Source organism: Papio anubis, chromosome 10, assembly GCF_008728515.1.
Source record: "Papio anubis isolate 15944 chromosome 10, Panubis1.0, whole genome shotgun sequence".
NCBI classification, from domain to species: Eukaryota; Metazoa; Chordata; class Mammalia; order Primates; family Cercopithecidae; genus Papio; species Papio anubis.
Genome location: NC_044985.1, coordinates 116480830 through 116498586, shown reverse-complemented (window position 1 = coordinate 116498586; position 17757 = coordinate 116480830). Strand labels below are relative to the sequence as shown.

At 46.2% G+C, this 17757-nt stretch overlaps 1 protein-coding gene and 1 non-coding gene across 3 annotated transcripts in view; both read right to left on the bottom strand.

The window, feature by feature from the left end:
* Positions 1-10640: 10640 nt before the first annotated feature.
* EFHD1 (EF-hand domain family member D1) overlaps positions 10641-17757 on the bottom strand; it is a 50432-nt gene continuing 43315 nt past the window's right edge. Inside the window, exon 4 of one of the 2 annotated variants that reach the window (XM_021924142.2) lies at positions 10641-11826. In XM_021924142.2, the coding sequence (XP_021779834.2) occupies positions 11692-11826 (135 nt within the window). In that variant the 3' untranslated portion in view covers positions 10641-11691. The remainder of the gene's footprint in view (positions 11827-17757) is intronic. The other variant, XM_031651610.1, reaches the window with a different exon arrangement.
* LOC116269332 lies at positions 14352-14453 on the bottom strand. The gene has a single exon (XR_004176807.1). It is a non-coding gene; the product is annotated as a small nucleolar RNA U13 (small nucleolar RNA).

Here is a 17757-nt window from a genome sequence, read left to right as displayed (position 1 = left end):
AGATGATCCCAGCCCTGAGCTGTCTAGTCACACCCAGACGTCAAAGCCTAAGACATCAAGAAGCAGGGACAAGTATCCTTACTGTGCCTTCTCTGAATTCCTGATCCACCAAAACCGTGAGCATCATAAAATGGGTGTTATAAGCCACTATGTTTTGGGGTAATTTGTTCACAGCAACAGTAGCTGGAACATCACTGTTATGGATTGAACTGTGTTCCCCATGCTTGGTGCAGATTCTTGCACCTGTAATGCCAGCTACTTGAAAGGCTGAGGCAGGAGATTGCTTGAGACTGGGAGTTCACGACCAGTGTGGGCAACATAGTTAGACCTCATCTCTTAAAACAAACAAACAAACAAACAAACAAAAAAAAAAAAAAAACAACCAAAGTGTTTTTAGGCCAGGTGCAGTGGCTCACACCTGTAATCCCAGCACTTAGAGAGGCCGAGGTAGGTGGATCACTTGAGGCCAGGAGTTTAAGACCAGCCTGGCCAACATGGAGAAACCCCGTCTCTACTAAAAATACAAAAATTAGCCAGGCATGGTGGTGTGTGCCTGTAATGCCAGCTACTTGGGGGCTGAGACGTGAGAATCTCTTGAACCTGGGAGGTGAAGGTTGCAGTGAGCCGAGATTGTGCCACTGCACTCCAGCCTGGACAACAGAACAAGACTATCTCTAAATAAATAAAGAGAATGTTTTTAAATTGGCCGGGTATGGTGGCACACACCTGTAGTTTCAGCTGCTTGGGAGGTTGAGGTGGAAGGATCTTTTGAATCCTGGAGTTTCATGCGGTAGTGAGCTATGATTATGCCACTGTACTCCAGCTTAGGTGGAAAAAAAAAAAAAAGGTAATTGTACCAGAGAACTGAACAAACAAAAAAGGCTATGCAGACAATAACTATGAAAAGAAACCCATTTTTATGTTAGAAAAACATTTTTATTATAAACGTAATTGCATATTTTTAATTCTGTTCTCATTTGCAACCTCTGAATGTACAAGACATCAAATCATTTTTTTAAAAAACCTTGTAATACAATAAATGTATCCTTTCAACTAATGTCCCATGATGCATCCCAAAATGTTATTCATTTTTATCTGAGAATTTTCCGTCTTTAGGGTTTCATATTTCTGCTATCCCAGAGGGTTCCCACTTGCACATTCAACTGCTCTTCTTGTTTTCTTTGTAGTCAGACATTCCCCTCTCTTTTTAATTTATTTTTAATTTATTAATTTATTTATATTTGAGACAGAGTCTCACTCTGTTGCCCAGGCTGGAGTGCAGTGGCATAATCTTGTCTCACTGCAATCTCAGCCTCCAGGGTTCAAGCAATTCTCCTGCCATGGCTTCCCTAGCAGCTGAGATTACAGGTGTGTGCCACCATGCCTGGCTAATTTTTGTATTTTTAGTAGAGACAGAGTTTCGCCATGTTGGCCAGGCTGGTCTCGAACTCTTGATCTCAGGTGATTCACCCACCTCGGCCTCCCAAACTGTTGGGTTTACACACATGAGCAACCACACCCAGCCCCCTGTCTTTTTTATTAACTGTTATTAACAATTGAGGTGCTGGTGGTGGTAGTAGTAGTCATTGTAGTACTAAAGCAATACATGTTTATGGTTTCATAGTTTTTAGAATTCAAACACATATAAAGGAAAAAATTTAAATCCTTCCCCCCGTAAGACCTATCTAGGACCCTCAGGTTCTTCTTCCATCAATTTCTTGTGTGGTCTCCCCAAAAATGTTGCATGCATTAACAAGTATGGCATTCTCCAGCCGGGTGCGGTGGCTCACGCCTGTAATCCTAGTACTCTGGGAGATCGAGGCGGGTGACTCACCTGAGGTCAGGAGTTCAAGACCAGTCTGATCAATATGATGAAACCCCGTCTCTACTAAAATTACAAAAATTAGCTACGTGTGGTGGCGAGCGCCTGTAGTCCCAGCTATTTGGGAGGCTGAGGCAGGAGAATCACTTGAACCCGGGAGGTAGAGGTTGAGGTGAACCAAGATCATGCCACTGCACTCCAACCTGGGCAACAGAGAGAAAAAAGAAAAAAAAAGGCCCGATGCAGTGGCTCACGCCTGCACTTCGTGAGGCTGAGGCGGGTGGATCACCTGAGGTCGGGAGTTCAAGACCAGCCTGACCAACATGGAGAAACTCTATCTCTACTAAAAATACAAAAAAAGAAAAAAAACCTAGCCGGGCATGGTGGCACATGCCTGTAATCCCAGCTACTCAAGAGGCTGAGGCAGGAGAATCGCTTGAACCCAGGAGGCGGAGGTTGCGGTGAGCCGAGATTATGCCACTGCACTCCAGCCTGGGCAACGAGAGCAAAACTCCGTCTCAAACAAACAAAACAAGTATGGCATTTTTCTTCATTCTCAGTACCACTAAGTGCTGGAGATTCAATGGCTGCTCCCAAATCCACCTGATCACCCACCTTATAAAGCTTACAGTCCACTTGGGTAGAGACAGAGTGATATGGTTTGGTTCTGTGTCGCCACTCAAATCTCATGTTGAATTGTAATTTCTAATATTGGAGGAGGGCCTGGTGGGAGGTGATTGAATCATGGAGGCAGACTTCCACCTTGCTGTTCTCATGATAGAGTCCTCAGGAGACCTGGTTGTTTGAAAGTGTGTAGCACTTCCTGCTTTGTGCTGGCATCCCCTTCACCTTCTTCCATGATTGTAAGTTTCCTAAGGCCTGCCCCAGCCATGACTCCTGTACAGCCTGTGGAACCATGAGCCAATTAAACCTCTTTTCTTCATAACTTACTCAGTCTCAGGTAGTTCTTTATAGCAATATGAGAATGGACTAATACACATGACTTTATTCCTCCCAACTAAAAAACAAAACAAAACAGAACACCTGAGCATTACTGTGCATGCTGTTCTGCTCCTGGCCTGTTTCCAAGAAACAAGATGTCTTGGTGGCATCCATGTTTTTTCAGTGGCTGCCTATCAGTGCACGCTTACGTGGATGTATCTAATATACTGAACCGATCCCCTGCTGATGGATATGCTGATTGTTTCCAGCATTTTTGCTATTACAAACAACACTGGAATGAGTATTCCCTTAAATACATCCTTGTTCATTTTTATACTTACCTATAGGATACATTTCTGGGCCAAAGCTCATGAGTATCTCTGCAGTGGACACCTGCCGTTCTTTATGACAGTTCTGCTGAACTAAGATAGTGAATTACTTTCAGTTGAAATACTGAAATTCTTTCCCATGTTTGTGGAAAATGAGAATCTTGGTGGCTGGCAGAGCTTGCCTCCCCTTACAGAACACAAAAAGCCCAGATGCTCTCCTGTCCCACTCCTGACATGTGGGCATGTGACTAGGCTCAGACTCAGATTCTGATGTGGAGTAAATGACCTGAAGAAGCAGGACACCACAGCATGCTTGTCAGCCAGGGCAGCAACTGGTTCCCATGGTGTGCTTTTGGCTGCTGTCCCAGCCTCCTGGCCTCCTGCCTGCTTCCTTAGCCTGCACCCCCCAGCCCTGCTGGTGATTCTGGGGACTCCTCCTTGTCTTTTCAATCAATTCCTTTTCTGCTTAAATCAGTCTGGTTTAGATTCTGTTACTTGCAATTAAGAACTCTGGCTGATTCCAAAGTAGCCAGCCTCTAAGATGACTCCCAATGACTTTTGCCAATAGGGCTGACCTATGTGACTAGTAGAATAGCAGAGTGTGATTCAGGAAGCTAGGTCTTAAAAGGCTTGCCCTTTACTCTCTCATATCACTTGCTCTGGGGGAAGCCAGCTGCCATGCTGTGAGGACACTCAAGCAGCCTCATGGAGAGGTTCACATGGCAGGTAACTGAGGCCTCCTGCCAATAGCCAGCATCAATCACAGGAGTAAGTTGTGTTGGAAGCAGGTCCCCCAGTCTCAGTCAAGCCTTCAGATGACTGTAGTCCCAGCTGGCATTTCGCTGCAGCCTCATGAGAGACCCTGAGCCCAAACCAACTACCCAGTCAAATTGCTTCTAAATTCCTGGCCGTCAGAAACTGTGTGAGATAATAAATATTAATCATTGTTTTAAGCCACTAAGTCACAATGTGATTTGTTAACATAAACATAAATAATACAAATACAATTTTTAATTTTTTTTTTTTTTTTTTTTTTTGAGACGGAGTCTCGCTCTGTCGCCCAGGCTGGAGTGCAGTGGCCGGATCTCAGCTCACTGCAAGCTCCGCCTCCCGGGTTTTTACACCATTCTCCTGCCTCAGCCTCCCGAGTAGCTGGGACTACAGGCGCCCGCCACCTCGCCCGGCTAGTTTTTTGTATTTTTTAGTAGAGACCGGGTTTCACCGTGTTAGCCAGGATGGTCTCGAACTCCTGACCTCGTGATCCGCCCGTCTCGGCCTCCGAAAGTGCTGGGATTACAGGCTTGAGCCACCGCGCCCGGCCAATTTTTAATTTTAACAGTCTACCAAATTGCCCTTCAAAAGGTAACAGCTAGCCAAGCATGGTGGCCTGTGCCTATAGTTCCAGCTAGTTGGGAGGCTGAAGTGGGAGGATCGCTTGAGTCCCGGAATTTGAGGCTGCAGTGAGCTATGATCACGTCACTGCACTCCAGTCTGAGTGACAGAGCAAGATTCTGTCTCTACAAAAATAAAAATAAGTAAAAAACCAACAAGGCAACAGCTTTAACTTGATTGACTCTGTAAAGAAAAATAGAGGCCAGGTGCAGTGGCTCAAACCTGTAATCCCAGCACTTTGGGAGGCCAAAGTGGGCGGATTGCTTGAGCTCAGGAGTTCGAGACCAGGCTGGCCAACATGATAAAACCCCTTCTCTACCAAAAATGCAAAAAGTAACTGGACATGGTGGCATGCGCCTGTAGTTCCAGTTGTTCAGGAAGCTGAAGCATGAGAATTGCTTGCGCCTGGAAGATGAAGGTTGCAGTGAGCTGAGATCGTGCCACTGCGCTCCAACCTGGGTGACAGAGCGAGACCCTGTCTCAAAAAAAGAAAAAGAAAAAATACTACTAATAACAAGATGGCAACAGCAATGTACATGCTCAACACCCCATGGCAGAATGACAAAAGCCACTGGTTTTGGAAAGGAGTGGAGGAAAAAAAATTGACCCCTGCTGAGGTCTCATCCTTAGTGCCTCCCTAAGTTGTAGAATTTTGCTTTGTCACCAGGCTGGAGCGTGGTGGTGTGATCTCAGCTCATTTCAGTCTTGACTTCCCAGGCTCAAGTGATCTTCCTGCCTCAGCCTCCCTTGTAGCTGGGACTACAGGTGCCCACCACGATGCCCGACTAAATTTTTTTGTATTTGTTTGTAGAAATGGGGTTTCGCCGTGTTGGCCAGGCTGGTCTTGAAGTCATGGGCTGAAGCAATCCTCCTGCCTTGGGCTCCCAAAGTGTTGGGATTACAGGCATGAGACACCATGCCCAGCCCTTCTAAATTGTAGAATTCTGAATTGGCTCCTGAGAGCCCCACTGCCATCACAGGACCCAGAAGGCAGCTATGGAATCATCATTCTTGTATAGTACAGTCAGTCCAGGTGGGCAGGGATGTGCCAGCATCTGGCCTTGTGGACAGGCAGACAAGGAGAAATCTGAGTAGCGACAAAGCCACAGCTGTCAGGCCACATTCAGTAACTGGCAGCCGCCAGGAGCATGCAAGTGAGCCGGCAGATGGGCAGAAATTCCCTGGGCTGGTCGGGAAAGGGGTCTTAAAATAACAGAGAACCTGGGTCCGTGAGCATCTGCACTTGTAGCCAAGACAGCAGCCAGGACTGAGCACTTCTGGGCTACCCTGGCCTGAGACTCTTGGACCTAACTGTGGAGACTCAGGGCTCAGGAGGAGACAGAGTTACAGTAGTGGAGGAGGGAGGGGAGAGAGGGGACCCATGTGTCCTGAGCACTAAATATATGGCAGGCATGGAATCTGCCAGGTAGGTCATCATCGTGCCCATTTTACAGGTGAGGAAACGGAGGCTCAGTGAGGTTCAGTTACTTGCCTAGTGTTGGAGTCCAAATTCCATTACATCACACAGCCTCCAGGGCCTAGGCAAGACTAATTGGTGTGTTGTTTTTCCTATTGCTCAGTCAAAGGAGGGCCCTGGGGAGTGACCTCTCTCTCTTCCAGTGAGAAAGATATTCCCACAAGCTCTGCTCTCTCCACTTTCTTTCTTTTCCTTTCTTTCTTTTCTTTTCTTTTTTTTTTTTTTTTTTTTTGGAGATGGAATTTCGCTCTTATTGCCCAGGCTGGAGTGCAAGTGGCACAATCTCAGCTCACAGCAATCTCCACCTCCTGGGTTCAAGCAATTCCCCTGCCTCAGCCTCCCGAATAGCTGAGATTACAGGCATGCACCACAACACCCGACTAATTTTGTGTTTTTAGTAGAGACGAGGTTTCTCCATGTTGGTCAGGCTGGTCTCGAACTCCTGACCTCAGGCGATCCGCCCGCCTCGGCCTCCCAAAGTGCTGGGATTACAGGCATGAGCCATTGCACCCGGACAGTCTCCACTTTCAGAGCTGGCCCCTCAGGCTCTCATGGTGGAGTACTCAGAAGATCTCTGACATCAGTGGTAATGATCCTGCCTTGCCCATCTGTCTGCTCTAACAAACCTGGCATGTCCTTGTAAAACCAACATGCAAGGGTTGCCTGCTACATGCCACGCAGCATGCTGGGCCTATAGCATAGGCAAGGCAAACTTCCTGCCCTGCAAAGAGTTCACAGTCCAAACAGGGAGGCTGAGAAGCAAAAAGAGGGCTACTGCCTCAAGCTGTCAGGATTACAGTAGAGAGAAACTTGGGGGAAATGGGAGCCCTGAGAAGGGACACTTTACCTGGGCTGGGAGCATCAAGGAAGCTTCCTGAAGATAATCTCTGAGCTGAGTCTTTAACAGTGAGAAGTAGCCCACCTGTGGAAGGGAGGGAGGGAGTGCCAGGCAGAGGAAACTGCATATGCAAAAGCCTGGAGGTGTGGAATTTTCTAGGATCGGTTAGGCATTGCACATACCAGGAGTATAGAGTTTGGAAGGAGACAGGACAGGGAGGAGGGACAAGAGATGGAGCTGGAGAGATGAGTTGGGGCCAGATCCTGAAAGTGGGGAATCAAAAATTGAAGGGGAGATGTTAGGAACAGGTTTGCATTTTCTAAGGATTACTCCAGCTGCAAAGTAGACAATCAGGTCATAATGAGGGCAGAGAAACCAGTGAGGAGCCCACGGTAGAGACCCAGGAAGGAACCTATGAAGGTCTGAGCTGTGATCATGGCACTGGAGACAGAGGGCGGGAGGCACAAGGGAGCAGCCTCTGGGGGACTTTGTGGCCAAGAGGGAGGAATGACATCCTCTCCCTGGCCTTTGTAGTGACATAGTCCAATGTGTCCTGTTTTGTCTGAAGTCCTTTTGTGTTGGATTTTCTATTGCTTGCAATCAAAAGTTTTATTTATTTATTTTTATTTTTTGAGACAGTGTCACCCAGGTTGGAATGCAGTGGTGTGATCTTGGCTCACTGCAACCTCTGCCTCCCGGGGTTCAAGGGATTCTCCTGCCTCAGCCTCTCGAGTCGCTGGGACTATAGGCACATGCCACCATGCCTGGTTAATTTTTTTGTATTTTTAGCAGAGATGAGGTTTTGACATGTTGGCCAGGTGGGTCTCAAACTCCTGACCTCAAGTAATCCACCTGCATCAGCCTCCCAAGGTGCTGGGATTACAGGCATGAGTCACTGCACCCAGCCTTATTTGTTTATTTTTATTTTCACAGTCTGTGATAAGCAATCAAGAGTTTTAGTTCTCACGTGGGCCCACTTGTCCAGAAAGGCAAACGGATGCTTCAAGTAATGACACTGCTATCTCCATTCTCTTCCTTCTTTTTAAATTAATAGGCTTTTTTTTTCCTGTCTCTTTCACCATTAGATGTTTATTTATTTGTTTATCTTTTTGAGATGGAGTCTTGCTCTGTCATCCAGGCTGGAGTATGGTGGCACGATCTCACCTCACTGCAACCTCCGCCTTCTGGTTTTCAAGCGATTCTCCTGCTTCAGCCTCCCGGGTAGCTGGGATTACAGGCGTGTACCACCACTCCCAGCTAATATTTTGTATTTCTAGTAGAGACAGGGTTTCACCGTGTTGGCCAGGCTGGTCTCGAACTACTGACCTCAGGTGATCCGCCCACCTAGGCCTCCCAAAGTGTTGGGGTTACAGGCATGAACCACACCCACCCTAGACTTTATTTTTTAGAGAAGTTTCAGGTTTACAGAAATAAGGAGCCAAAAGTACATGTTCCTATGTACCCCTCTCACCCCAACTCCCCATTCCCTATTATTATGTTATTTTAATGTGATATATTTGTTACAATTGACATGCCCATATTGACGCATTATTAAACTCCATAGTTAATATTAGGATGCATTCCTTTCTTTCCTTTTTGAGACAGGCTCTCAATCAGTCATCCAGGCTGGAGTGCAGTGGCATGATCCTGGCTCACTGCAACTTTCTCCTCCTGGGCTCAAGCCATCCTTCCACCTCAGCCTCCTGAGTAGTTGAGAGCACAGGTGCATGCCACCACACTTGGCCTTTATTTTTCTTTTTGAGACACGGTCTCACTCTGTCACCCAGGTTGGTGTGCAGTGGCACGATCTCGGCTCACTGCAACCTCCACTTCCTGGGCTCAAGCAATCCTCCCACCTCAGCCTCAGTCTCCCAAGTAGCTGGGACCACAGGTGCCTGCCACCACGCCCAGCTAATATTTTTTGAATTTTTGATAGAAATAGAGTTTCACCATATTGCCCCAGCTGATCTCAAATTCTTGAGCTCAAGCAATCCCCTGCCTCAGCCTCCCAAAGTGCTGAGCCACCGCTCCCAGCCAAGCTTGGCTTTTTAAAAGTTTTTTGTAGACTCAGGGTACAACTATATTGCCCAGGCTAGTCTCGAACCCCTGAGCTTGAGCAATCTTCCTGCCTCCACTTCCCAAAGTGCTGGGATTTCAGGCATGAGCCACTGCACTTGGCCTAGGGTGCATTCTTTGTGTTGCACATTCTATAGGTTTTGACAGATGTATGACATTCATCCAGCAGCATCGATAGCATCATGGAGAATAAGTTTTACTGCTCTAAAAGTCCTCCCCCTCTCCTTGCTGACAACCACTGATCTTTTCACTGTCTTCACACTTTTACCTTTCCCAGGATGTCATACTATAGTTGGTATCAAATAGTATGTAGCCTTTTCAGATTGGCTTTTTTTTTTTTTTTTGAGATGGGGTCTCACTATGTTGCTCAGGCTGCACTCGAACTCCGAGGCTCCAGTTATCCTTCCTCTTCAGCCGTGAGCAGCTAGAACCATGAACAAGTGCCCCACGCCCAGATTAGGACTGGCTTTTCATTTAGCAGTATGCATGTAAGTTTCCTCCCTTCTCATTACTTGATAACTCATTTCTTTCTATTGGTAAATACTTCGCATCACTGAATAATATTCAACTGTGCAGATGTATCATCGTTTATGCACTCACCTATTGAGGAACATTTTGATTGTTTCCAAGTCTATGAAATTAGGAATAAAGCTGCTATAAAGATTCATGTGCAGGCCGGCCACAGTGGCCCATGCTTGCAATCCCAGCACTTTGGGAGGCTGAGGCAGGAGGATCACTTGAGCCTAGGAGGTTGAGGCTGCGGTGAGCCATCTTCGCACCACTGCACTCCAGCCTGGGTTACAGTGCTAGACCTTGTCTCAAAAAAATAAAAAAACAAAAGCTTCATGTGCAGGTTTTTGTGTGGACATAAGCACTCATGTAGTCTGAAGAAATAGGAAGGAGTAGAATTGCTGGATCATATGGTAAGAATCTCTACTCCTTTTTCATGTCCGTCCCCTCTGGTAGGGAGACTAGAGGGTGACACCAGCTAGAAAAATGATGTCTGCAAAGCATAGGTCTTGGATTTGTGTAACGCAGAATGATCCTTCCTGAGGAGCAAAGGGTGTTCTCTTGGGACAGAGGTCCTTGCATGGGTAGCCCAAATATCCTGGATTATACATAGGAGGGAGGGGCATTGGCTCTCATCACAGTTTCAAGGGATCTAAGAAGCAAAAGAAATGAAGCTGTGGTTTTTCCCTGCAGCTGAAGGCATCCTCACAGAAGGGAAGGGGAGTGCAACTGATAAGCTCAGTGCTCTGAATCCTATAGAGTGAAAACCAGCCCTCTAGTTCTCGTTTCTTTCTTTCTTTTTTTTTTTTTTTTGAGATGGAGTCTTGCTCTGTTGCCTATGCTGGAGTGCAGCGGCACCATCTCTGCTCACTGCAGACTCTGCCTCCCTGGTTCAAGGGATTCTCCCACCTCAGCCTCCTGAGTAGCTGGGATTACAGGTGTGCGCCACCAGGCCAGCTATATTTTTACTAGAAATGGGGTTTCACCGTGTTGACCAGGCTAGTCTTGAACTCCTGACCTCAAGTGATCCACCCGTCTCAGCCTCCCAAAGTGCTGGGACTACAGATGTGAGCTACCATGCCTGGCCTCTAGTTCCCATTTCTAACTGTACTTCAGGACTCGGTGTCAAACAGAAGCCCTGGATGGGACTTGGCTCCTATAGAAAATACCCTACTCTCTCCTTTAATTCAAGAAAATTCCAGGCACGTTGATGTGATGGTCACATTATTTATACAATGTAAAAAGAAACAGCTGTGAGATAGAAAGGCAGGTGATTTCTTTATTGTAAAGACAGCAGTTACAAAAGAGAATAAATATGACAACAGGATATATTTGTTAAAAATACAACACAACCCTTAGTATTTGTGAGCAACCCCAAGAACTCACAAGTATGGGGGGTAAGAACATCTACAGCTCGATACTCTGAAACAGATGTTAGAAACTGGCTAATGGTGAGCATGGCCACGACTTTGGGGATGTTTGAAAGGCCCTGGATCTGTCACTTGGGAATGTCAGGGGTCTACTGTAATACAATTTGCACAGAGTCAGAGTGACCAGGAACCCTTTTACTCATTGGTATCCTAACTGTTCTTTCATTCTTACAGTGAAGTAGCACAGTATTTAAGAGTGGGAAAAAGGCTGAACTGGGAAGACACAGACGAGCAGGGTGAAGAGGGAGGGACTGGGGGAATGCTAAGGGGCCAGGAGAAAGGTGGCAGGAAGGAGCAGACCTCTGTCCTTTCTCTAATGTGTGTCACCGTGGCGGCATGCTGTTCCTCCTGCTGAAGAGTGAATGGGCAGTGGTCCACTCAGCCTCCATTAAGACCCACCATTACCCAGGAACAGAAGATGTAAAAGCAACTGGCAGAATCCTACCAAAGATGAGAACAGGCAAGCTGGATGGGAAGCAGAGGAGTGCAGAGAATTCCTCTTGAAAATGGGCATTTTCTCTGAGGACCCAAAAAGACAGACATATCTTTACAAATTGACAGAGACTATTCTTTGATGTGGAATGGTAAAGGGACAAGGACGAAGTGAAGGTCGCTGAGAAGATACAAGTTCTGGCTACGGGTAGGGTGGAGGAGCAGAGGCCGGAGACAGAGGTGGGCAGGCATCTGGCCCACCCCAGGACCCCCGGAGGGGCTTGGACACTGGGAGTAATGAAGGCTGGCATGGGAGCTGGCACAGGGTGATGGGTGGAGATGCTGGCTCAGGAGGGGACTGGCAGCAGTGATGAAGATGCCTGTCATCTCTTCCTGGGGCATCTGTGAGGCACAGCTGTGGGCAGAGGGCAAGGTCAGCAGGACTATGTACTGAAGTTGGCCTTGAGCTCCTGGAAGGCCGCCTGGCGAAGCCGCCTCTCCTCCTCCTCCCGCTTCCGCTCATCTTGCTCAGCTTTCAACTCTGCTTCAAACTTACTGGCCAATGACAAGGCTTGGACCTGCAGAGAAACAGCAGACACAGACCAACAGAGTAAGGCAGGGCAGAGGACCCTGGAGCTGCTGACACCTGAGTGAACAGCCCATTCAGCAGACCTAGGGACAAGGGAACGTGGGCCCATGGAGGGCAGGACCCCAGCAAGCACTCTTTCCGTGTGGCCTTCAGAAGTTGCTTTCTGTTGGCACAGACACCATCTCTAACACATCACTGGATTTGTTGCTGTGCCCCCATGTGCTTCTTTTGCTGGGGTTGGTCATTCTACTTGACGTTTTTTTCAGGATACAGTTTAACATCCCAGTTTATTAACCGCTTTTACATTATTTTAATTTCACACTAATATTGTTCAGTTGTAGGGAAAAAGGCAAACCAAAATGAATCCCCTGATGGGATTTTTTTTTTTTTTTTTTTTTTTTGAGACGGAGTCTCACTCTGTCGCTCAGGCTGGAGTGCAGTGGCATGATCTTGGTTCACTGCAATCTCCGCCTCCCAGGTTCAAGCAATTCTTCTGTCTCAGCCTCCCGAGTAGCTAGGACTACAGGCGCACATCACCATGCCTGGCTAATTTTTATATTTTTAGTAGAGAAGGGGTTTCACCATATTGGTCAGGCTGGTCTCGAACTCCTGACCTCAGGTGATTCACCGGCCCTGACCTCCCAAAGTGCTAGGATTACAGGCATGAGCCACTGCACCCAGTCCCCTCATGGGATTTTGACTGGAATTGCATCCATCTGCCTATGGCAAAGGGATACCTTTAAAATACATTTCTCCGTGGGCTGGGTGTGGTGGTGACTCAAGACTGTAATCCCAGCACTTTGGGAGGCTGAAGCGGGCGGATCACCTGAGGCCAGGAGTTTGAGACCAGCCTGGCCAATATGGTGAAACCCTGTCCCTACTAAAAATACAAAAAATAGCCAGGCGTGGTGACATGTGCCTGTAATCCCAGCTACTCAGGGGCTGAGGCAGGAGAATCACTTGAGCCTTGGTGGTCGAGGCTGCAGTGAGACTCCATCTCAAAATAACAATAATAATTTTTAAAAATACAGTTTTCGCCGAATGCCTCAGTTTTCATTCACTTATGCCTTTATGTTGCTCACTAAATCAGTCGTCCTATATTTGCTTCTGCATATTACATGGTTTTGCTGGTATTGTGAATGGAATTTGGTGCCATTTGAGTATTTTAAATCAACAATTTGTCTTCAATAATATCATATCGGATAAACCCATCTAAAAATCATCTGTTCTAGAACTGATTCTGTGAGTGTGTCTCAATTTGTAAAATTTCCAAACTCGTTGAGTATGTACTTTTTTTTTTTTTTTTTTTTTTTAAGACAGTCTCACTCTTGCCCAGGCTGGAGTGTAATGCCGCAATCTTAGCTCACTGCAACCTGTGCCTCCGGGGCTCAACCGATCCTTCTGCCTCAGCCACTCTAGTAGCTGGGATTACATGAACACGTCATCACATGCCTGGCTAATTTCTGTATTTTTAGTAGAGGCAGGGTTTTACCATGTCACCCAGGCTGGTCTTGAACTCTTGAGCTCAAGCAATTCACCCGCCTCAGCCTCTCAAAGTGCTAGAATTACAGGCATGAGCCACCACACCCAGCCTTATGTATGTTATTTTAATAGACTATTACATTGTTCTCCAAAGCTGCTGTTCTGATTTACACCCCCACAATCACGAACTGGAAGCTCTCATTTCCCCACAACATTGCCAAGGTTATCATTAATGTTTTTACTTTTTGCCAATCAGATAGCCAACAACCTTGTTTTTATTTCTTCTTTTGTAAATTGCCCGTTTATATCCTTTGCCCACATTTCTATTCAGTTATTATATTATTATTTTAAAATTTGCAGTTCCTTTTTTTTTTTTTTTAAGAAACAGTCTTGCTCCATCACCCAGGTTGAGGCTAAAGTACAGTGGCACAATCAGTCCCCTACAGCCTCGAACTCCCGAGCTCAAGCAATCCTCCTACTTCAGCATCCTGAGCAGCTAGGCCTATAGGTGCATGCCACCTGTAGGTTAGTTTTTAAAATTTTTTGTAGAGATGGGGTTGCACTATGTTGCCTGGGCTGGTCTCAAACTCCTGGGCTCAAGCAATTCTCCCACCTCAGCCTCTTAAAGCATTGGGATTATAGGCATGTACCACTGAGCTCAGCCCCAATTTGACTTACATAAGACAAAAAAATAAATAAATAAATAAATAAAAGAATATTTACTTTCCTTATAAATTCTAGGTATTAGTCTCTGGTTATACATATTTTAGTTACTTTCTCCCAGTTTTTTGCTCATCTTTTAGCTCTAAGGCATTTGGGACGACACACATATTTAACATTTTGATGTAATCAAATTGATCAAGCATTTCCGTTCTGCCATTTGCATTTTATGGCATGTTTAAGAAGGTCTTCTAAACCCCCGAGGTTCTAAACCCATTTTCCTGAATTTCCTTTTAATACCTTTATGGTTTTGTGTTCTCATTTGGCCCCTTAAGCCACAAAAATAAGCTCACTTATTTCACTTTTCTTTCCCGTCAGAAGGCAATGTGCTGACATCTTAACAAGATTGGAGGGAGGCACGCTTCACACATGGGCATGAAAACCCAGTCATCACATTATGAACCACAGAAGGATCTAAGTGCACTTATTTTAGTGAAGAGTATAAAGTAGGGACTTGACTTTATCTTCCTAAGTGCACAGCTAATTGTCTCAGCACCTTTTATTGCTAGCCCATTACTCTCCCAATTTTCTTCATATTCTAAGTTCCCACATGAAAGAGATGTTTCTGTTCTCTATCCTGTGCCACTGACTGATTTGTTGATTCCTGCACCCATACTGTGTGATTTAATAGTACTGCTTTATAGAATGCCTTGATATTTATGAGGAAAATAAATATTCTTTTTTTTTCTTTTCTTTTTTTTTTTTTTTGAGGCGGAGTTTCACTCTCATTGCCCAGGCTGGAGTGCAATGGTACGATCTCGGCTCACTGCAACCTCTGCCTCCCAGGTTCAAGCGATTCTCCTGCCTCAGTCTCCTGAGTAGCTGGGATTACAGGCAGGCGCCACCACGCCCAGCTAATTTTGTTTTTTAGTAGAGATGAGGTTTGTCCATGTTGGTCAGGTTGGTCTCGAACTCTCCACCTCAGGTGATCCGCCCGCCTCAGCCTTCCAAAGTGCTAGGATTACAGGTGTGAGCCATTGCGCTTGGCCAATATTCTTTTACCGTGCTAAAGAAGCATTGTTTTCTTATTTTAAAATGTTTTATTATGAATGGGTATTAAACTTTACCAAATACCTTTGAGATATTTAATTTAAATGACTTTTTTCTTGATATACCTATGATAGCAACATTTTCAAATCATTCTTGCAGTTTTAACATATACATCCTTAAATGTAATCACTGCATTCCGTTTTTTTTTTTTTTGAGATGGAGTTTCACTCTGTCACCCAGGCTGGAGTTCAATGGTGTGATCTCAGCTCACTGCAACCTCCACTTCCCGGGTTCAAGTGGTTCTCCTGCTTCAGCCTCCCGAGTAGCTGGGATTATAGGCACACGCCACCATGCCCAGCTAATTTTTTTTTTTTCCAGTAGAGACAGGGTTTCACCATGTTGGCCAGCTGGTCTTGAACTCCTAAACTCAAGTGAGGTGCCCACCTTGGCCTCCCAAAGTTCTGGGATTACAAGCATGAGCCACTGCTCCTGGCCCCTGAAGTTTTAAGATTCTTAGAGCTACATTCATTGATATAATTTTTTTTTCTTTTTTTTTTTTTTTTTGAGATGGAGTCTCGCGCTGTGTCACCCAGGCTGGAGTGCAGTGGCGTGATCTCGGCTCACTGCAAGCTCCGCCTCCCAGGTTCAGGCCATTCTCCTGCCTCAGCCTCCGAGTAGCTGGGACTACAGGCGCCCGCCACCACGCCCGGCTAGTTTTTTGTATTTTTAGTAGAGACGGGGTTTCACCATGTTAGCCAGGATGGTCTCGATCTCCTGACCTCGTGATCCGCCCGCCTCGGCCTCCCAAAGTGCTGGGATTACAGGCTTGAGCCACCGCGCCCGGCCTATAATTTTTTTTTCTAATGTGTCATTTTTATGTGACTTTATCAGAATCAATGGCTTCAGAGAATGAATATGATATGATCTTTTTCAATGTTTACATTCTTTTTATAACATTGGAGGACAAAGGAAGAAGTAATCCTTACATTTCCCAACATTTAACTGTCTTTTGGGGGAGTTGGAGCAGAGTTCTCAACTTTCTAAATGTCTTTTTTATTTTGAGACACGGTCTTAATCTGTCACCCAGATTGGAGTGCAGTGGTGCAGTCATGGCTTACTGCAGCCTCAATCTCCCAGGCTCAAGTGTTCCTCCCAATTCAGCCTCCTGAGTAGCTGGGACTACAGGCGTGCACCGCCACACCCAGCTACTATTTTTGTTTTTGTAATGACAAGATCTCACTATGTTGCCCAGGCTGGTCTCAAACTTCTGGGCTTAAGCAGTCCTCCCACCTCAGCCTCCCAAAGTGCTGGGACTATAGGCATGAGCCACTGCGCCAGGCCTGGATGCTCCCATTTCAATGAAAAATAGCAGTGTCCACTTTCTAAATTCCCCTGCGTTTGACAGGGGTCCATTTCGGAAGACAGGTAACTCTGAGAATATTAACAGCAAGAGTTATGCTTATACAGAAAGGTGTGTGTGTGTGTGTGTGTAGAGATGGGGTCTTGCCATGTTGCTCAGGCTGGTCTCAAACTCCTGGGCTTAAGCAATCCTCTCACCTTGGCCTCCCAAGTGTGCTGGGATTGCAGGTGTGAGCCACTGCACCAGGTCACTTTTACTCTTACGGAATTATAATCCCTAGAGGCAGGGACTAAAAACTCCATTTTGTTATGTTTGCTTTTTGTTTTGTTTTAGAGACAGGGTCTTGCTCTGTTGTGCGGGCTGTGGTGCAGCGGCATGATCACAGCTCACTGCAACCTTGAACTCCCGGGCTTGAACAGTTCTCCTGCCTCAGCTTCCCAAAGTGTCCAGGTATGAGCCACTGCACCCAGCCTAATCTCTTCTAAAAACTGCTCCAGTCCTCTAAAATAGCATTTCCCCAGGGTTTCCTTGTACCTCTGATTATACCTTCTTCTTCTCCAAAGGCCTAAATGCCAGCCTTCCCCACAGTCCTGGCACCATTCTGTTCTACCATAGGTCAATCTCTAATCCTTGGTTTCAATGTATATCTTGTGAAGTTAGCTCCTGTGGTCTATGTTGTGAGGTGCCCAGAAGCACCCATTTCCTGCCTTATTTCTTGCTATGAGATCTAGCACATGGCCCAGAGGCCTAAGGGAGACTGACACCACCCCTGGCTCCAGAAAGCCCAGTTGAGATAATGATATTCCAGTGTTTTCCAATGGCAGGTTCAGAATTGGGCATGTGTGGAAGAAATTACTCCATGACCCTCAACATGTAGGATCTTCACCTTCCCCAGTGGCATAATGACAGCCAGGCAGGCAGATCCCAGAAAAAAAGACGCTCCCTAACCTCCCATGCAGCCAGGAGTCACCAGGTTCGGTCAAACAGGATGTGATGAGAAATTATTTGTAACCAACACGATGGCCTTCAAATGAAGGGGCACACCTTTCCTGTGCCTGAAGTCCCCTCACACTTGACACCAAACCCAGTTCATAACTTCTCCTCTTCAAACCACAGCCATTCTGGGAATAGGGGGAGGCCGGGCTTTATTTATTTTTGCTTTATTTATTTATTTATTTATTTTGAGACACAGTCTTGCTCTGTTACCCAGGCTGGAGTGCAATGGTGTGATCTCGGCTCACTGCAACCTCTGCCTCTGGGCTCAAGCGATTCTCATGCCTCAGCCTCCCAAGTAGCTGGGACTACAGGTGTCTGCCACCACGCCTGGCTAATTTTTATATTTTTAGTAGAGACGGGGTTTCACCATGT